The sequence below is a fragment of the Echinococcus granulosus genome (genome assembly GCF_000524195.1).
Source record: "Echinococcus granulosus chromosome Unknown EG_S00252, whole genome shotgun sequence".
In the NCBI taxonomy this organism is placed as follows: Eukaryota; Metazoa; Platyhelminthes; class Cestoda; order Cyclophyllidea; family Taeniidae; genus Echinococcus; species Echinococcus granulosus.
Genome location: NW_020170632.1, coordinates 31,405 through 53,019, shown reverse-complemented (window position 1 = coordinate 53,019; position 21,615 = coordinate 31,405). Strand labels below are relative to the sequence as shown.

General features: G+C 45.5%; 4 protein-coding genes across 4 annotated transcripts; 2 read left to right on the top strand and 2 right to left on the bottom strand. All coding sequences in view use genetic code 11, as the record gives it.

Moving 5' to 3' along the window:
* Positions 1 to 7,095: 7,095 nt before the first annotated feature.
* On the bottom strand, positions 7,096 to 10,410 carry EGR_10691 (2-oxoglutarate and iron-dependent oxygenase domain-containing protein; the record flags this gene model as incomplete). The annotated part of the gene is made up of 5 exons (XM_024499940.1): positions 7,096 to 7,413; positions 7,586 to 8,126; positions 9,502 to 9,581; positions 10,008 to 10,258; positions 10,326 to 10,410. The coding sequence occupies 5 exons, from the start codon at positions 10,408 to 10,410 to the stop codon at positions 7,096 to 7,098; spliced, it is 1,275 nt and encodes a 424-aa protein (XP_024345653.1).
* An 896-nt stretch (positions 10,411 to 11,306) lies between these two features.
* On the top strand, positions 11,307 to 12,899 carry EGR_10690 (hypothetical protein; the record flags this gene model as incomplete). Its single annotated transcript, XM_024499939.1, has 3 exons — positions 11,307 to 11,409; positions 11,950 to 12,105; positions 12,655 to 12,899. 3 exons carry the CDS (start codon positions 11,307 to 11,309, stop codon positions 12,897 to 12,899), a joined length of 504 nt encoding a protein of 167 aa, XP_024345652.1.
* Positions 12,900 to 13,088: 189 nt separating this feature from the next.
* Positions 13,089 to 16,146, bottom strand: EGR_10689 (Cyclin-B1-3; the record flags this gene model as incomplete). Its single annotated transcript, XM_024499938.1, has 7 exons — positions 13,089 to 13,276; positions 13,829 to 13,922; positions 14,280 to 14,621; positions 14,693 to 14,821; positions 14,904 to 15,128; positions 15,221 to 15,340; positions 16,075 to 16,146. 7 exons carry the CDS (start codon positions 16,144 to 16,146, stop codon positions 13,089 to 13,091), a joined length of 1,170 nt encoding a protein of 389 aa, XP_024345651.1.
* A 2,983-nt stretch (positions 16,147 to 19,129) lies between these two features.
* Positions 19,130 to 21,457, top strand: EGR_10688 (hypothetical protein; the record flags this gene model as incomplete). The annotated part of the gene is made up of 1 exon (XM_024499937.1): positions 19,130 to 21,457. One exon carries the CDS (start codon positions 19,130 to 19,132, stop codon positions 21,455 to 21,457), a length of 2,328 nt encoding a protein of 775 aa, XP_024345650.1.
* Between the last annotated feature and the right edge of the window lie 158 nt (positions 21,458 to 21,615).

Sequence of the window (21,615 nt, the reverse complement as noted above, 5' to 3'; positions counted from 1 at the left end):
AGGCAACGAGTACCAAAGGCTAGGTAATGCCAAGCATATGGTGTTTGCAACACTTGTAATTGCCCCGCCTTTTAATAAGCATTCAGTTTGGAGGATGACACTAAGGAGTGAAGATAGGATTTGGTTTCTTTAAGGGCTTCCACAATTGCAATTCATTTATTCACCAATTAGTTGGATGTCTTTCTCACTTAAGGGAAGATTACTATTCAGGACTACAACATCCAGCACCAAATACACGTTCTGGTAAATTACTCCAGTTTATTTCCATTTTGCTAGTGAACATACTGCATAATCGTGGTTGAGGTTGTTAAAATAAAACAGAATCTATCCTAACAGCTTGCATAACTATCTCCCATATTAATCCGGTTTACATGCACTGCCCTTCCTCTGTCCGTAGGTGGTGAATAAATCGAGGCTAAGTCTAGCGCTTGCAAAGTGTTCCTCCGCTAAATCCTCCTTTCCTGTAGTCAGTCCTAGTACTTCAGAACGAAGCAAATGCCCTCAATTAGGCTGAAATCTTCGCTCCTGTCCAGATCATTTTTAGGATATAGGGTCGAGTTAACGCGAAGGTACACCTTAAAGGAGAATTGCAGCTCGCCTCTTCCTACACACTCATTACGTGGGAAATAAAATTTGAGACTATTTGCTTCACCCTAAGACCACATAAGCCCATCCTTCTGGCTTGTAAGTTAATTGTCGTACACAAGTTTGCGTTTCAGTACAGACTTCAAAGAAGGATCAGCCCATGAATAATGCGACACTAGCGTGAACTAAACTGAATGGCTACTGAGTTGGGCATGACACGGTAACTAACACAACGTGACCTCAACCAAAGCCACTTGGGGTGCATAAAGCTCCTTCGGATAATAAAACACCTATCAGAAAAATTTTATTCATGTGGCAGCTACGCAGTCACAACTTTAAAACATCAGCAATTTCGGTTAGGTACAAGTTGTCCCTAACCATTCCTACCTAATCAAAGACGGTGATTAAGCAAAACAGCTAGTAAATGAGATCCGTTAAATTCACTGCAGTCAATCCCACCGCTGATAGAGCAACAGAGACCTAAAAGGAGGTGACATGCGAATAACACTTTTTTCCCAAATCACATAGACCGTCCTCCACACAAGCAACAATGGGTTGCGTTCACGGACTTACACAAACCACAGCTAACGACCTTCAGAATAGCTTCATATCAACACCTCCATTTCTCAACTGTCTTATCAACAAGACTCCTCAGTGGTGAGGTTGGCCGAAATTATTTTGAGGAGATTTTTCAGTTGCAATTCATACGCTATAAGACTGTACATTTTGAGTAATTTCCTCGAGGAGAAAATGTCTTCCATTGCATATAAGGGTATTTCCCTTTTTCCCCGCTACTTCTTTTGCCCTTTATGGAGTTTAGTTTAATTCGTTCACACATTCGAAAGTCTCAAAATGTGCCACTTTGTGATAACTACAATGCTTTGATTGCTTCCAGGCTCCCGATTTTAGTAACGGGAACTTACAGCCCCGCCATCATGCCTCCACCGGGCAATCTAAAATCCGAGCCCTTCTGCAGGTCGACACTACAAATTCTGTCCGAGTATTGTGCCTTCTCTAGTCTTCAGGCAAGTCTCGAAACGCTGTACAGCAGTATCCCATTGCACTTTATCCAGTTCACCCTGTACATTACGACTTAGATATACCTGTCAAGTGATAACGACCCGTTTTATAAAAAAAAACCCGTGAAATCAACTTGAAGCAGCCCATTGAACACTTCCTTTTCCTATGAATACCTAAGATCATCCAAATCCAGGGGCCGTAGAAGACTTCAGACATCCACCTACACCCGCGAACACGAGGCACGAAAACTGTTCCAGCTGTGACAGATAGAAATGGAAAAAAGCATGTATAAATACGCCATTAAAAAATTTACCGCATCTGACCTATTGTTTTTCCTAGAGGAATATATCGCGAGCAAAAGCTCGAGGTTCAAAATCTACGCGCACTTTATTGATCCACGTCATGACATCTGAAAATGGCCTCACTGAAGGGTTAAAGCGAAATGGACATGTGCCACAACGATGGTCACCACTCGCCCGTCAGTCCCACGTTCTCCTTTTGGCCACCCTATAAGGAAGAAGAGGACAACGAAGAAAAGAGAACAGTGTTTGTCAGCTATCATGCACAAAGCGCCGCCACTACACCAGCAAGAATTGCAGAGGGGAATGGAATGAAAATTTCCTACCATAACAGCAGTCAACCCAAGGCGGTAGATAAAGGCGGTAGAGGTTTTGCTGGACTCGCAGCACCGGGGACACCAACTACATCCATGCTCACATCGTCTCATAAACGCCCCACGGACCGACCTTCGGCTCTAGTCTCTCCACTCGCGTCGCTCAAGCGTTCGCGTAGCAGCAACGTTCGAGTGAGTCACTTGCGCATGAATCCCGCAACCGTGGGTGCTCCAAGGGCTCTGCTAAAGAAACCACCGCCACCACTACCACCTCCCCCATCGCCGCAGCCAATACCACGGCAAAAATCACATTCACAGCCACACGCACACAATTCTGCCAAGAACGCAATGGCATGCAGCGACTTGTATCTCCAGTCTCCGTCGGGAACTAGTAACAAGAAGTCATATACCTCCTCGATCCATGTCCACGTAAATCCAGTTGCCCCGCCCATCACGCTCGATCTACGTGAACCAACATATCAACCAAATACTGCTTCAAATTCCACAAGCAATGCGCTTCCTCAATGCTCCGAACTACAGGATTCACATCCCAAGAGGACACACCACCTGTTCACCTTTTCTCGCTGTCCATTAGACTTGAGATACAGGGAATTGCGGTGCATGGAAGGCGTCGTTTTCCAATCGACGCCAGCGAAAAGCACCAAGTTGTCCGTTGAGAAGGAGGCATTTACCGACACTGAAGTGCCTTTGCCGAGTCCACGCATCACCCTCGAATCGTGTGATAAGAGACGTGAAGAGGTCATCTCTAGAACCAAGGAATGTACCATGTGGAACACCAGGGACGACGTCTTGACGAACGATGTGACGATATTAAAACCACATGAAGAGGTGTTTCCCTTTATGCGAGGCACTGGAAACATTATTCAGCACTCCAAGGAGATGACCAATGACACTCCAAGCCTGAGCAGACTCAGAGTAGTCTCTCTTCGGGAGGGACGCGTGTGTGAAATTGTGCGTCCCTTCTCACCCTTTCACGCACTCATCTCCCTGGAGAATTCGCAGAAAGCATCTTTACGCTTTCATGAACCGACAAACAGCAGGGCTGTCGACAGTACTCCATGCATTCGGCTTCATGAATCAGTGGTTAGGCATGCATCACTTGGTCAAATCCTCAGTGAACCGCTGGCGGATAAGTCCCGCAATTTCCCTGCTCCCTCTCCAGAACCGAAATTCGATATACCCCCTGACAGAATCACCACTCCCCAATCACCCTACTTGACAGAGAATACCGTCTACTTCGAGGCACTTGGCAGCCATTCCACTGCATTCTGTCCAGAGGGGAGTCCACTCCTGAATACGAAGGCAGAGGGAGTGGCCGTCTCACCACTGAAAAGAGACACAACACCGACTCCAAAGGAGACGATGGAGCGCATCAACAAACTACGTAGCATCCTTCGAGTTGATAAAAAGTTCTACCCACTTCAAGTGGATAAATGTGTGCAGGTAGAGCAGCCTGCAAGAAGGACTCTGGATTCGTGGCAGATATCGAAGGAGTGTCAGGTGAATCAACTACCCTCGGATTTGTGGGACACTGCGACCATCAGTGACACCTCAACCCACTCCTTCAACGAGCATGATGATGTGGTCACCAACATTGTTGAAGATTACGGAGATTGTGAGCCACTGCCATCTTTCCGCGGACGTCCTCAACCACAAGAAAACGCCTCCTTTCCACTCCTCATGATGCGGCAGGAGCACAGGCTGCGCAAGCCATCATCCAAATTTGTCCGCCGCCGACGCCGTACTAAAATTCCAACTGTGAAGATGGAAGATGAAAGGGATGCGGAAATTACCTCAGGAGCGCCATTCGTGGCATCCCGAGCGATCAGATCTATGTCGGTGGACGAGAGGCGGTGTCTGCCATCGGCAGAGCAGGGATCAACCTTTTCTGCCAACGAATTCTCACCTCCAGTTTCAGCTACCACGTCGGCAACACGCTGGGAGGAGTGCATAAACCGAGTGTACGCACGACGCAGATATCATTCCGTCTCAAACAATACCCACATCCAATCTTCTCGGCCAAAGCAAACCTCTCGCAAATCCTGCACCAACGATCGAAAGAGGCTGCAAGACTTGAGGTGCAGTTTAATGAGGCAAACATTTGCATCGGCTCAACGATGTAAAGCCAGTCAACCTAATTAGCTTGAGGGCACTTTTTTAGACATCAAATGTGAAGAATACTGTTTGTGTACTATTTAATTAATCCAAAGATAGTTTCTTTATGGCTCTCGATCTCTGCTTACTTTGACCTCTAGTTCAATCAATTTAAAATAAGCCTACCACTGAATATACCTCAGGTGTAAGAATGATGTAAGAGGAGTCATCTATCGCACTAGAAAATAAAATGCTTAATGTTTAAAACATTCTAAGTTGGAAAGTCGTGTGTTTTTCTCCCATCGTAATTCTCCTATTTTATACCGATCCAATAACCTACCTATCTTCTTCCATAAAAGATTATGGATAAGGTTTTTGTTTGTTGACAGCGACAGCTGTTGTTCCCTGAGACTTCTTTGAGGACAAAAGAAGACATAATACTCGAACAGAATATGTGCTGCCGATGTGGAGATTGGCTGGGGGCTAGTGGCCTGGTCCAGACGCCATGCCACGCAGTGGAGATCCAATCAAGGAACCCTAAGTGCCCCTTAAACCAGAACGAAGAGTTAAACAAATAATCTGGGTATTACATAACCCCTCCCTTTTCCAAGCTCCCTTGGCCGAATTCCTATGGCAGTCATTACATCATAGTTGATACTGTAAGGAAACACCAACAAGTTAACAGTGCCAGACCTCGAAATTTCATGCAGCTAAAGAGATAGCTTACTGCAACGTCACTGACCCCTTTTGGCAAATGCAGTGGATCTGGAGTTTCTTCCAGCTTAGGAGCTGTGTTGAGCTAAAGGCGAAATGCATAGGCCATCTCCTATGACCATCGCTTGTTTTAAGAATACTGGCCTAACAGCAGAGTCACTTAGCGAAGAACGGGGTCTAAAATAGTTCCTTGGGGATAAAATTCCGCGTCTGTTTCTCCGTGCTACTTTGTTCCCACCTCAGTGCTGTTCAGCCACATATCTACTTGGGTTCTATCCGGCCAGTAGCTGGATGGTACTTACGTACTTACGTAAATAACTTCTTCATACAGATACTGTTGATGGCTCCATAACGATACTTCTCCAGATAGTTCACGGCTATGGCTGCTTCAGCTGTTAATGGCATTCCTGCAGAACACGGAACTGGGGTAGTTACCGAAGGTAGACGTCATTTTCAGCCCCTCTATTAGGAGCTGTCACAAGTTCTCCCAATAGCGACACCTACCCTTCTTCCGTCACATTAAGGTTCAGCATTCAGTAGGAGAAATCAGGACAGATGCATTTCAGGAGCAGGTTCACTTGCCAATGACAACAATGTAGAGTCCCGAGCCTTTCTTGAGGACGAAAGAATATGCATTACCAAAGCATAGAAGGGCTTAGGCGCCAAAGGTATGGATTGAAGGCCACGTTTCCCCAGCAGATGTCCATTCGTGGAGCTTGAGTGCCCTTGAAATCAAAATGAAGAGTTAAACAAACAATCAATGCATTCCATTATCAAATCATTGTTGATGCGACACCAAGACAGAACTGGATAGCCGGTGAGGTGCAAAGTTGATGAAAGAACTGGACACATCACTTTTGAAATTAAACTGCATGAACAACAAATAAACCTGTCAGATTATTTGGAAATCACGCATAATCAACGTGGCTTTCAACTCTACTTCTTCCCGCGGCTAACTTCCAATCTTCAAAATAATATTTCACACAAACTCCAATTATGTGGATGGGGCTGTACTTCCCTTAAGTGATGGCGAACTCTTTGGAGATGTCACTTCATCAAATGCACCCTTGGCTGTGCATACAGTTATGCGAAGGAGCGTTCGCATGAATGGTAATACGGAAAAGAGTTGAACACTGATAAGTTAGTAGAATTCAGCTCGGTGGAAGGGGTAACTCTGCCAAACCAGAAACTTATAAATCAGAGATGATGACCTGAACCCATTGTAGTCCCTTCTAAAAGATCTGCAAAACACCCAATGGTAACGTTAAAGGGGGCGGTGAATGTCTTCTCACCTGCTAGTACTACCATTTACTGAATACGGTCCACTGCACGTGGCCCGTCACCCCCGACGTCTGTATCCTAGGTCGCATGATATATGGCCTGTGCGCCTTCAGCGCTACCAAAGTACTGTCCAGGAGACCAGGTGCTAGTTGTCAGCTTTTTCAATCTGTAGCGTTAGCCATCCGACAGCTTCTCAAATGTGACTTGGGTCGTTCAGTTTTGCCTGTCTCGGAGGCGCTCCGTTGCCACACGACCTCAAGCCGGAACGGGAAGTAACAATAAGGCCGACGTGACCGACTGCGGGCGTGCATCTGCCGGGACTCACCAGAGTCAAAGTGCAACATCGAACGTGGGTCACCGCGGAACACAATGTGCATGCGGATCGAATACTGCGCTGGACACCCTCCCTCGCGAAAACAAACAAAATCGAAGGAAGCGGAAAAACCCCCAAGTCGTGTGGCGTGACCTCCCACAAATATGAGCCTAGAGCACCGCGCGCATCAGAACTGATGACCATAATCCCTAGACCAGTATGCCCCCAGAGAGCATTAAACAAGCCTATCCCTTATTCAAACTCTATTAGCTAACGCTATCACGGAAGGAAAATTCCCTCCAATGTCTAAGTTTGCAAGTCAGTCGTGCTTGCCAAAGAAGCTCCTCTTGCCACAATTGGAAAAATACGAAGCTTTCAAAAGAGAATTCACAAGCCCATTTATACACCAATAATCACACACTCAAACAGGCATAAGGAATGAGAAGAAAGATGATCACGTTGCAGCCTCCATCTCATCAGAATGACTGTCATTATCCTCTGCTTCATGCAAACTTTCTTCCTCTTCTTCATCAGAGGAGGTGTCGTCTTCAACCTCCCCATCACCTTCCTCACTGTCATCATCATCAGCTTCATCGTCCTCATGGAAGTAGCTGACTGCCACATCATAGGCAAAGGAAGGGGTTGTGGTAGAGGCTCCTGGTAATGCAAGAGGTGCTGCCTTGACGTTGAGGTATCGTACAAATTTCGCACTGTCCGCTGCGTCGCAGTACACCAGGGTTAACGCGTTGTCCTCAGGTTGGACGCGCAGCAACTGAAGCGCAATAACCACCAGTTATTACAGACTCGACCATCCCCCACTCCCTCCTGCATGTTGCACCGGTGACCCACAGGGATGGATCTTAGACCGCCCGAAGCACTAAATCGAATACAAATGGACAACTAGGCTAAGGAAAAGTAGTTTCCGACATTCGCTGTGGGTATACCTCCTCATTATCCGTCCTGGAAACGTAGATGATCTGCCCATTCCAGCAGTCCTGCCAGTAGAGTTGATTGTTACCATCGCTGCTGTTACTGATGCCACTATTGTTACCACCGGTGGCCGACTCGGTGATCGCTTTCGCCTTCTCGCCCAGTTTGCATCCGTAGCCACCGACATGATAGAAAAGATCCAAGCGCCAGGTAGAAACACCACCATCAGGCGCGGTTGTGGCGATGACACCAGATTCCGCATCGGCCAGCAGTGTGTACATGCCAGCACACCAGCGATGGAATCGCGGAGCAGTCACTTCAGTGTTTGTTGTCTCTTCAAAACGACTTCGCTTAGCTTCGCTGCCATTGTCGTCCTCCACTTCCTCCGCCTTCTCAGCACCACAACGGGCTAAGGGGTGAAGCCTGATGCCAGTCATTTGGGAGAGGAGGAGAAGCATCGCTTCTGAGGTGAATAAACGTCGCACCTCATGACAATCCAAGGGCAATTTCGCCGCCACCTCCGCCTCTGTGGCGTAGGGCAGCACACTTACGTTCCTGCAGGAAAATCAAACTGCAACCCTCTTGTAAACATTTCCATGATATAGTTATGCTTCAGGAGAATAAAAGATTTATCTCATGATGGGATCGCTCGACGTTTAGCCTATGCAAATCCTTAAGACGTCAAGTATTATTTCACAGTGAATGAAGTGACATCGGTAACTGATGGTGTAGGAGCCCGTGAAAATGACCTTATGAGCACCGCAAAGACTCAATTTGCGCACGGAGCGATCGCAGAAACCTTCGTTAGTAGGATAACTACGGTTTGTAAGTGCGCCTTGCTATATTCATAAAAGAATCTGCACATAAATCAAGTGTCAAAGCAAAAAAAGTTGACTTTGAGTTTGGATATGAAATGAATACCCTCACAGCCAATGGTAAACCCTGTGGAGGGTGGAATTTCTCGTAGCTCTAGGTCCCTTTGGAGATGGATTTGAAAAGAAAAAGCAAGAACCGATATGAGCACAGGTGTTAGTTCACCGAAGCTACCACAAAGCCTAGACGAACTACATCAGTTTTGCGCTCGCCTTGACTGTGGAAACTAAAGATTTCCACACATGATTACGGCGCCAATTAACATCCAAGAGTCAGAGACCAAAGGCATTCGCAACTACCAAGGGGAATTAAAGTGGATCTTAGGCACCACTAGATGTGTGGAATAACCTCAGGATGACCTTTAATAATCACGGATGCCAAAATTAAATGCATGGGACGGGATTACAAAGACGACAAATGCGAACTAAATACTCCCACCAGAACTGCCATTGAAGCAAAAAACATTAGATATCAATGAAATAGGCGGACAAATTGGTGTGCGGATCAAACCAAATCAATTTAACACTTGTCTTAGCCGTGATAATTGGTAAATTCCCACGCAGTTGATTATGACGTTCAAACGGTGAGGAAAAATAAACCGCGAACCTCAAGTCCATCGGTCCCTCATGCAGCCAAACGGCCTCCTCCGCACTCAGAATGGCTTTGCACAGACGCTCCCAGCTGCTTTCCTGCGGAGGAAAAGCGCAGCGGTAAATTAGCCCCCACAGTGCAAAGGAAAAAACTTACGCGGAAGAACTGGCGCAGTTGGATCTCCGAGGTGGAAATAAAACGTCGTCGAATGACTTTCAGCTGTTCCAGGTCAATATAAGTAGGGGAAAGCCATTTGAAGAGCAATTCCTCCTATTGCGACAAATTAATTCACTACTGTAGGATTCCAAGCAGAAGACAGAAGACGAAGGGAAGGCGAACAACCCACCTCAATGAAGCAGGGGGGAAGGCGAGGTATTCTGACAGGATCGCGTGACCGAGGCACACGTGGGAGGGGATCACTCATGTACCACCCATGAATTGAGAGACGGTCTCGCTTGCCGATCACCTCCGCCACCTGTCGTCAAGGCAAACAAAAGAGAAGGGGCTTGAATTTTCCCTGAGAACTTGTCTGTCGATTCCGAGGTTCTAGAAAAACAAACATCGATCTTGTCGATAACTTTATGCGTCAAAAGCTCTCTGAGCCATCACATCACTGTTTTTCAGATTTGGAATAAGCGCTGCGTATATGACTCCGTACATGTGGTAGGTAAACACCAAACAGAATGCACGGTAATAAGTGACATTTGCGAAAATTGATAACTAACATAAGCAGATTGTAGAAACAAACTGCCTCCACCATATTGTGCGAACTCTAAGCATCGACGTCCCACGGAAAGAAAATATGTGACAAGAGACCAGACACAAAAAACTAATAACGAAACAAAAAGAAGCGACGTAAGATCAGCAGAAACAGTAGAATGGTCGTCGTTACGGATCGAGATTAATGAAAAGATGCTGGTCAATAGACTTACAAGACACTCAGGTCAAATGCTTAACACCAACAAAACTGACCTGATGAAATGATTTCGAACAGACCTCGAAGAAAGCCAAACAATTGCGACCAGGAGGCAGAGAACGGACGACTCGCCAGGGGTGATAGTCACCAGATCCGGGTGGTACCACGTTGCAGCCGGGAGTGGGACCGGATTCGTAGAGGTCAAGGGTTCCACCATCCATGGCGACATCCCAATCCTCTGGAACCAGGTAGATGATAAAGGCGATGCGTCGGCGCTCCAGTTCGTCATCGTGACAAAGGAGATAATCTGGAAAAATCGAGAGCCAAATCAGATGAATGTAAAAGCCCAAAGGGCAACAGAGACAAAGCCTCACCATTTGGCTCATAAAGAGAGATAGTTGAGCTAACTTCACCTTCGTCCAAATCGGAACCAGTAACGGCCTTCATCCATTGTAACATATCGGACGCGAGGAATTCCCTGGAACGTAGAAGCTACAGTAGATACAGTGGTCGGATACATGCCTTTATTCAGCAATACAATAGTATAAACAAACCTCATCTGACATAAAAGTGGAAATTTCCCAGCAAGCTTAGCACTTTTACAGAGCCCCTTTAGATCGCCGCTCTGATTGAGTGAAAAAAGGTCGTTTAGCCGACGATTGAGGGGAAATTTACGAGCCTCAACCTCTAGAGCGCAAATCTCGGCAGTTTCCAGAAAATTTGGAAGTACTGCACACGTAAACGGTGAGTGGATTATCTTGACGCCATCTAGAAAAAAGGCTAAAATTTTTATTTTCACGGATGAAGATGGAGAGCGACCTTGAATACAGGCGTACACACCCCCACTTTCCATTGTTTTCCCTTCTGGAGAACGAAAGATCTCCAGAAATAGCCTTTGAAAGTCAGGATCCGCGTACTTAGGATTGATTGAGAACGAACACCTCATAGTCACGTGCAAACGAGGCTCAAAACTTATCCAAGGCGGCTAAATGAGTTAAAGACGGAAACAAAATACTCGTCATTAAGGTAAAAATATACACACCTAAAAAATGCAAATTTAAAATGCACTCAGAATCTGTTACTTGTTTCTTATACACGTGTTTGCCGCTAAGCGGAGTGCAATTTAATATTTTTAAAGCAACAAGTTAGGAAAAATACTTTACTAATTTGTAACCTGTATAGGGGTTTTTAAAATAAGCAAGTTAGAAAAATGCTTAGAGTTATTAGAAATTGGCAGCGTGACTACTAAAATCCACTCTGTATTATTTTGTCGTTGCAATAAAACCATGGAAAAAAGCCTTTTCATCAATGTTGTTTTCAAAGAACAGCTTTGGTCTAGAGGCAATCGAGCGAGAATGCATGCGTCTTCCCATTTTTATTATCCTAATTTATTCTACTTACTCAACCACACTGTTTGGTCGAAGGAAAGCAAGCGGGTCACTCGACTGGTATGCCGACGTTGTAGCCTTTGCCTAAACTCGTTGTATTGTTCAGCAAATCTCTTGTTTTCGCTGTTTGGAAACCATTTTTGCAAATTTAGCACAGTTCTTGCTGATTGTGGCGTTTGATTTCTTGGTAGGGGAAAATAGTTTCCTAGCTAAACTATTATCTATTTGGATGGGGAGAAGGGCAAATGCATTTTTAGGTAAGGTCTGATCGACTTCCGCTTTTTTCATTCTCTTATCTGGATCGTTTTTCTAGTCCTTTTTTGACACTATAGTAGTTTTGTCTCAGTACTCACTTCCGTATCTGGTGTCGTGGGTATGTTTTTTCTTTCCTCTGTTTAATGTTTTGTTCTAGCTGTCACGACCCACCCATGCTCAACAACTAGTTGCGTTTCCTTTTCAACTATTGGTTCACATTTCCAGAATACTTTGTGAGTATATGGGTAGTTTCTCTAAGACCACTTCTCATCTCACGCCGATGACCTCGAAACATGCATGCTACCCTAACGCGAGCTCGTCCCACAAGGTGTGCGCTTTTTATTACTATCTGCAGAAATGACATCGCCGAAGATTTTGAAGATGAGTTGGGGCTCCATCTCGTTGGAGAAAATCGGTGAGGATGGAAAGGCTGTCAAGGGTGAGGAAGTCGTCTACAGAGATGCTAAGGTCTGGCCCGGCGGCAGTTGTGGATGGGACTGGAACAAGGGCGGTAAGTCATCTTCAGAGGAAATTTATAGTTTCTTTTTTGACACTTGAGTTACAGACTTTTTGGTATTAGTTAATCGTAGGTTCTTCATTTTTTTAAATGGTCCAGTGTTATTATGCATGAGTGAACGAAGTCGTCGATGGTTTCTGAAATCCTCGTCTTACTACCATACGCTTGAAGTCTTGTAGATACAAGTGGGTGTCAGACGTTTCGTGGTTCATGCTTTTTTGGCAGGCGACTGCTAATCGTCACATGTCGCATAGAAGTATGCACCATCACTGCTATCCATCACCATGATACGCGGTATTCTGACCGGACAAGTCTGTGCTATGTAGGCTGACCGAGTGTCTTTACTGGACCAGACTTCGCACTTACTGCCGCGGGTGGTATTGCCGCAAAAAAATGAAGGCCTTAGTGTGGACTGCACACCTTTCGAATTACGCCTGATTATGATAAATGCCTTCATTATATACCTTTCCTTCTCGTGTAATCACGCTCTTTTGGGTGGGTAGGAGGCCAGCCCTCTGATTGGCTGAAGTGGATTGCTTGCAGGCACCTCGCACTGGGGCGGCATAACACGCGAGGACGTGGAGGATTTGAAGGAAAAAGGTGCGGAGGTGGTAGTACTGACCCGAGGCCAGTGGGCCTTCCTTCATGTCCCACCTGAAGTTGTGAAGGAGCTGGAGGCTCTCAATTTCAAGGTCATTGTGGAACGCACAGCTCCCGCAATGGAGACGTACAATAAACTGGTCACTGAGGGGCATCGTGTTGCTGGCCTCTTCCACACCACTTGCTGATCTCATTCACTTTCTCTCTGGTAATACATTTCACTTTATTGACTACTGCCGTTCTAGACTGGGACCCGGGGTCAAAATGGATCATTCTGACTGGAACTTGGGAGAATCATGGGCAGGACCTATTCGATCGAGTCCTTTGGGAGCAGTGCAGGATAATTTCCACCACTTGTTAGGAATAATCCAAAACCCTTAGTGGTCGGGGGTCATCTCTGAGGTTTCGTCGAAGCTGGGGGTAACCACTGCCAATACGTAGAGTTGGTGTGAGCTGGCCTTCGTGACGAGAGGATGCAGGCCGAATGACGGGGCCTGAAGAGTCTTTAATCTGTTTGGTTGCGCCGTGTGGTCTCCCTTATTTTGACCATCCTTGTCGGGGCTTCCTGTGACCACGAACCGTCTGTGACGTTTCGTTTTGTGATTTACGAAGATGGTGCGGTGAATGTATGTCACCATGGCAATCGTGTTAGTGACACACGCCACGGATTCGTATGCGATTTCTGAGGCCCACGTCCTCCATCAGGCGGAATGCATGGCTAGATTCACTGGGGAAGTGTTGCTAAAGTCTGCAAGATTAGCTACTGTGAGCGCATTTCTTCGCTCGCCCACATGATCGGGGAATAGACTAAGCTGGTGGATAAGGACGTAGGTACGACAAAACCGGTTCTCTAGCTCGTTTCGTGATACTTTTTCTGTAGCGTAAAAGTGGGAAGTGTAATGGCAAAAGGTGTAATCCTTAATCCACTACTTATGTTCATCTATCCCTTTACAGCCCATAATATTAGTAGGGAAAGAAAAGTTTACTTTATTCTTTAAATAAAGGGAGCTGTTTCTTTTTCGAGAAGTCCGTCTAGAAAGTAGGATTTTCTCCGCAACTTGGGAATTCAAATTGCTAAAGGAAAAGCGCATCTTGCGAATGTAATCGCCTCCGGCACTGGTGGATTCTGCTGACACGGTGATCGAGTCATCGATATGGCGCATTGGAGGCATTTCAAAGCTTGTCAAATTTAATGGTGTGTATCGTTCCGGCTGTTGATACAAAGAAATAGGCGGCTTTGTTGTGTTTATGGAGGGCAGCCTACACAATCCAAAGGAGAAGAAATGATGGTAATTGAAATTCCCCTCTTTTTGAAGGATATTTCATCGTGGGCATAACCAATTTACGGTTTGCCACTGACAAGGTGACTAAAACATCAATTTTCTCGCCCCTACTAAGTTGAAGCCTGCAGTTTTTGGATGCATAACTTTGCCGGGTCTCGTTCATTGCTCACCTCAGCGAGAAGTAGCGCTGTTGTTTTTCCATGCACTCTGCTTAAATGCTTTTCATTTAAACTGAAACAATCATAAATTGGCTCAAAGGCATTGATAGGATTTGGATTTACTCACCTCACACCGTGATGGAGCACACTCAACTTCCGCCTGCACTCCACGCATAACGAAGTCTTGAGCTTCCCTCAAAAGTTTAGCATATATGTCAGAGACGGAGCGGAGATTAGCATTGGGCTCTTGCGCTTGGATCTCACACAAAAGCTCCGTCATTTCAGAGAGTCGATGATACTTACACGGGTTAGAGGGATTGCTGAGCTCTTCAGTCGAACACTGGCAAAAGCTTCTTTCAATTCTTCGAAAGAGTAATACTACTGCAGCACATTTAAATTTGGCGGAGTACTGTGCAAGTTGGTCACTTAGGAGACCCAGGTCCAAGCAATAGATACATAGGGGTATGCCCTAAAAATAGGACCACTGAGGAACTATGCCGGCGGGCGCTGTACTTATCTTAAAGTAAAGGACTGTGTTACCCAAGTGAATTCAGGGGGTAGATTCCTATCATCTGAGATCATCATAAGGGGTAGCAGAAAGCTATGTGGAGTGGGATAAGGCAGGTCCCGCGAGAGCTTGTCAGTTATAGCCTTTTCCTCTCTTGTAACCTGGAAGTTATAATCGCAGCATGGGAATCTGGAGCTGGTAGTGAATGCGAGATATCACATCGATGAGGTACAGCAAACATACTTGTTCCAGGCTATAGTTGTGTTCAGAGAAAACAATTAGATCGTGACGCATGTTATTCCATTCGTCTTCAGCCCTAGACGCAATGGCTATGTCGCCAATCATGAAAGCTGCCAACGCCCTCAGAACGTAAGCTCCCAATTTCGGTTCTTCGCACCACTCGCTGTGGTCCACGAACCAAGCAGCCATGTGCAAACTTTGTGATTGGATTAGCATAAGCTCTTGCAACTACGAAAGAGAGGGAACGGGAAGCAGAGAAATGTCTTATTTCAATATGGAAAGTGGAAATTTGTAAAGCAGTATTATCGCTTTATCCCTACCGAAGTCATCCAGTCGAAGATGGTAGCACGTAGAGATGCTGTGATAGCACTATTAGGAGGGAGAGTGCACACGTATGCCCTCATAAGCTCAGTATCCTTTTCCATGTCATGCTCTAGACGCTACAGTAACAATTACACAGATATGACTAAATTTGGGGTTGTAGTTTAAGGGGATGGATTGAAGCGGCGAGCAGAACTCACCCATCTTGAGAAACCCGATGAGGCACTGTACTCGTCACAAAGAACACGTCGGTGGTCGCAAGCCGCTTTCCATCTGCTTACTATTTCAGCTTGAGCCCTTTCATTTGGTGGTACTGTAATGCAATAGCTGTATGTGACCAAATTCAAGATTGTTAACACTTCTTAAGCGACCGTTTCTCTACGTTTTCTGATCAGAAGTTTTACATTTTCATTTAGTAAATATTGCTTAGGGATTCTACTTTTCGTCAATTATTTGTGCAGTAAAGAATCTCAAGTGGGAGAGAATGGTGTGGTGTAGTCTTCTGTACGAAGGTGTAATGTGACACTTCACCTTCTTGCAACAGTCTCACGTCATTGTTGATACCTCAGTGATTATCGTCGAATGCACAACGTTTAGAGAGACCTTTACCCTAACACTAAACCTGCCCGCTCTCTAACTGAATAAAGCCAAAGTGGGCCGATTTCCTGTGGGGTTATTATTTACGCCTATTTACTAGAGGGGGGAACGGAAGTGGAGAAACAGAATGGTGTAGAGAGAACCCAGATACACTTGGCTCAAGGGATCGCCGGTAAAATTTGCCTTAGATTTAGTAGCTCTGCAAAGGTCAACATAGACTTGGACTACGGAAAGCACGCGGTCAGTTGTGCCTTACCAACTCGTTAGACTGATGGTAGCGGGTTTTGAAATCTCTAAACTGATAGTGGAGCGAAAGCTCAAAGCTCATCTCGAATCAAAGTTTAAATGACTAGCTGTATCTACATATTTTGTCAAAGTTCAATTAAACGGCGGTGATTAGAATAAAAAGCCTTCTGTTTTTGATTTTGTCGACGGTAATTAGTCCGAATTTTTCTTCTCGATTCTAATGAAATAATGGCATCATTGTATGCAAGAAGTAACGACAAACTGATGTTCTGATTCAAGACAATTTCATTTCATGAATGGTAGCTCATTCCATTATTTTCCCAAATTTTGGTCTTGTCTCAGATCATAAGCGGGGTTGGCGCATTGTAATATGTTGGTCACTTGTTTAACTCTCGGTTTTGGTAAAGGTTACTCTGCCATTGTACATTCACCAGGTGGTCCGGCTCCCAAAGCTCCTCTGTGTGCCCAAAATTCATATTCTGCTCCAGTGTTGCCTTTTACCCTCAAGGGAGTATTAAGGAGCTACCGCCTCACCTAAGAAATTACAAGCTCAGTCTACTATTTTTGAATTTTAGTCCTAGCTCGAATCTTCTGTGAGGTTATTCTATTCCCAAGATTAGATATTACATGAGAAAGCTGGGCTCGTGAATTCGGTACTTGCTGCAAAAACTATAATGCAAAATTTAAAGATACATACATCCATGTAACCACTGTGCTTACCCATTTCGGAATTCTCGATTTCCGGTTGATTTGCCCGTCTTAGATAAAATCCTAAGCCATAATTCTGTGGCTGTTTGATATGTGAACAAAATGCTAAATGGTAATTGAAATTAAACCGTTAATTGGAGGAAAAACAACTCGCTGAAATAAAGGGCAAAAAATGCTCTTTCATAAACGTTACTAAAAGGTCATGAAATATTTTAATCAAAAGTCTTAAAATTGAAGAAACTGTTACCCGCATGATCAATTTCAGCAATGTATTTTACGAGTAGTGAAAGAAAAGACCAGGAAAAGGCAACGAGTACCAAAGGCTAGGTAATGCCAAGCATATGGTGTTTGCAACACTTGTAATTGCCCCGCCTTTTAATAAGCATTCAGTTTGGAGGATGACACTAAGGAGTGAAGATAGGATTTGGTTTCTTTAAGGGCTTCCACAATTGCAATTCATTTATTCACCAATTAGTTGGATGTCTTTCTCACTTAAGGGAAGATTACTATTCAGGACTACAACATCCAGCACCAAATACACGTTCTGGTAAATTACTCCAGTTTATTTCCATTTTGCTAGTGAACATACTGCATAATCGTGGTTGAGGTTGTTAAAATAAAACAGAATCTATCCTAACAGCTTGCATAACTATCTCCCATATTAATCCGGTTTACATGCACTGCCCTTCCTCTGTCCGTAGGTGGTGAATAAATCGAGGCTAAGTCTAGCGCTTGCAAAGTGTTCCTCCGCTAAATCCTCCTTTCCTGTAGTCAGTCCTAGTACTTCAGAACGAAGCAAATGCCCTCAATTAGGCTGAAATCTTCGCTCCTGTCCAGATCATTTTTAGGATATAGGGTCGAGTTAACGCGAAGGTACACCTTAAAGGAGAATTGCAGCTCGCCTCTTCCTACACACTCATTACGTGGGAAATAAAATTTGAGACTATTTGCTTCACCCTAAGACCACATAAGCCCATCCTTCTGGCTTGTAAGTTAATTGTCGTACACAAGTTTGCGTTTCAGTACAGACTTCAAAGAAGGATCAGCCCATGAATAATGCGACACTAGCGTGAACTAAACTGAATGGCTACTGAGTTGGGCATGACACGGTAACTAACACAACGTGACCTCAACCAAAGCCACTTGGGGTGCATAAAGCTCCTTCGGATAATAAAACACCTATCAGAAAAATTTTATTCATGTGGCAGCTACGCAGTCACAACTTTAAAACATCAGCAATTTCGGTTAGGTACAAGTTGTCCCTAACCATTCCTACCTAATCAAAGACGGTGATTAAGCAAAACAGCTAGTAAATGAGATCCGTTAAATTCACTGCAGTCAATCCCACCGCTGATAGAGCAACAGAGACCTAAAAGGAGGTGACATGCGAATAACACTTTTTTCCCAAATCACATAGACCGTCCTCCACACAAGCAACAATGGGTTGCGTTCACGGACTTACACAAACCACAGCTAACGACCTTCAGAATAGCTTCATATCAACACCTCCATTTCTCAACTGTCTTATCAACAAGACTCCTCAGTGGTGAGGTTGGCCGAAATTATTTTGAGGAGATTTTTCAGTTGCAATTCATACGCTATAAGACTGTACATTTTGAGTAATTTCCTCGAGGAGAAAATGTCTTCCATTGCATATAAGGGTATTTCCCTTTTTCCCCGCTACTTCTTTTGCCCTTTATGGAGTTTAGTTTAATTCGTTCACACATTCGAAAGTCTCAAAATGTGCCACTTTGTGATAACTACAATGCTTTGATTGCTTCCAGGCTCCCGATTTTAGTAACGGGAACTTACAGCCCCGCCATCATGCCTCCACCGGGCAATCTAAAATCCGAGCCCTTCTGCAGGTCGACACTACAAATTCTGTCCGAGTATTGTGCCTTCTCTAGTCTTCAGGCAAGTCTCGAAACGCTGTACAGCAGTATCCCATTGCACTTTATCCAGTTCACCCTGTACATTACGACTTAGATATACCTGTCAAGTGATAACGACCCGTTTTATAAAAAAAAACCCGTGAAATCAACTTGAAGCAGCCCATTGAACACTTCCTTTTCCTATGAATACCTAAGATCATCCAAATCCAGGGGCCGTAGAAGACTTCAGACATCCACCTACACCCGCGAACACGAGGCACGAAAACTGTTCCAGCTGTGACAGATAGAAATGGAAAAAAGCATGTATAAATACGCCATTAAAAAATTTACCGCATCTGACCTATTGTTTTTCCTAGAGGAATATATCGCGAGCAAAAGCTCGAGGTTCAAAATCTACGCGCACTTTATTGATCCACGTCATGACATCTGAAAATGGCCTCACTGAAGGGTTAAAGCGAAATGGACATGTGCCACAACGATGGTCACCACTCGCCCGTCAGTCCCACGTTCTCCTTTTGGCCACCCTATAAGGAAGAAGAGGACAACGAAGAAAAGAGAACAGTGTTTGTCAGCTATCATGCACAAAGCGCCGCCACTACACCAGCAAGAATTGCAGAGGGGAATGGAATGAAAATTTCCTACCATAACAGCAGTCAACCCAAGGCGGTAGATAAAGGCGGTAGAGGTTTTGCTGGACTCGCAGCACCGGGGACACCAACTACATCCATGCTCACATCGTCTCATAAACGCCCCACGGACCGACCTTCGGCTCTAGTCTCTCCACTCGCGTCGCTCAAGCGTTCGCGTAGCAGCAACGTTCGAGTGAGTCACTTGCGCATGAATCCCGCAACCGTGGGTGCTCCAAGGGCTCTGCTAAAGAAACCACCGCCACCACTACCACCTCCCCCATCGCCGCAGCCAATACCACGGCAAAAATCACATTCACAGCCACACGCACACAATTCTGCCAAGAACGCAATGGCATGCAGCGACTTGTATCTCCAGTCTCCGTCGGGAACTAGTAACAAGAAGTCATATACCTCCTCGATCCATGTCCACGTAAATCCAGTTGCCCCGCCCATCACGCTCGATCTACGTGAACCAACATATCAACCAAATACTGCTTCAAATTCCACAAGCAATGCGCTTCCTCAATGCTCCGAACTACAGGATTCACATCCCAAGAGGACACACCACCTGTTCACCTTTTCTCGCTGTCCATTAGACTTGAGATACAGGGAATTGCGGTGCATGGAAGGCGTCGTTTTCCAATCGACGCCAGCGAAAAGCACCAAGTTGTCCGTTGAGAAGGAGGCATTTACCGACACTGAAGTGCCTTTGCCGAGTCCACGCATCACCCTCGAATCGTGTGATAAGAGACGTGAAGAGGTCATCTCTAGAACCAAGGAATGTACCATGTGGAACACCAGGGACGACGTCTTGACGAACGATGTGACGATATTAAAACCACATGAAGAGGTGTTTCCCTTTATGCGAGGCACTGGAAACATTATTCAGCACTCCAAGGAGATGACCAATGACACTCCAAGCCTGAGCAGACTCAGAGTAGTCTCTCTTCGGGAGGGACGCGTGTGTGAAATTGTGCGTCCCTTCTCACCCTTTCACGCACTCATCTCCCTGGAGAATTCGCAGAAAGCATCTTTACGCTTTCATGAACCGACAAACAGCAGGGCTGTCGACAGTACTCCATGCATTCGGCTTCATGAATCAGTGGTTAGGCATGCATCACTTGGTCAAATCCTCAGTGAACCGCTGGCGGATAAGTCCCGCAATTTCCCTGCTCCCTCTCCAGAACCGAAATTCGATATACCCCCTGACAGAATCACCACTCCCCAATCACCCTACTTGACAGAGAATACCGTCTACTTCGAGGCACTTGGCAGCCATTCCACTGCATTCTGTCCAGAGGGGAGTCCACTCCTGAATACGAAGGCAGAGGGAGTGGCCGTCTCACCACTGAAAAGAGACACAACACCGACTCCAAAGGAGACGATGGAGCGCATCAACAAACTACGTAGCATCCTTCGAGTTGATAAAAAGTTCTACCCACTTCAAGTGGATAAATGTGTGCAGGTAGAGCAGCCTGCAAGAAGGACTCTGGATTCGTGGCAGATATCGAAGGAGTGTCAGGTGAATCAACTACCCTCGGATTTGTGGGACACTGCGACCATCAGTGACACCTCAACCCACTCCTTCAACGAGCATGATGATGTGGTCACCAACATTGTTGAAGATTACGGAGATTGTGAGCCACTGCCATCTTTCCGCGGACGTCCTCAACCACAAGAAAACGCCTCCTTTCCACTCCTCATGATGCGGCAGGAGCACAGGCTGCGCAAGCCATCATCCAAATTTGTCCGCCGCCGACGCCGTACTAAAATTCCAACTGTGAAGATGGAAGATGAAAGGGATGCGGAAATTACCTCAGGAGCGCCATTCGTGGCATCCCGAGCGATCAGATCTATGTCGGTGGACGAGAGGCGGTGTCTGCCATCGGCAGAGCAGGGATCAACCTTTTCTGCCAACGAATTCTCACCTCCAGTTTCAGCTACCACGTCGGCAACACGCTGGGAGGAGTGCATAAACCGAGTGTACGCACGACGCAGATATCATTCCGTCTCAAACAATACCCACATCCAATCTTCTCGGCCAAAGCAAACCTCTCGCAAATCCTGCACCAACGATCGAAAGAGGCTGCAAGACTTGAGGTGCAGTTTAATGAGGCAAACATTTGCATCGGCTCAACGATGTAAAGCCAGTCAACCTAATTAGCTTGAGGGCACTTTTTTAGACATCAAATGTGAAGAATACTGTTTGTGTACTATTTAATTAATCCAAAGATAGTTTCTTTATGGCTCTCGATCTCTGCTTACTTTGACCTCTAGTTCAATCAATTTAAAATAAGCCTACCACTGAATATACCTCAGGTG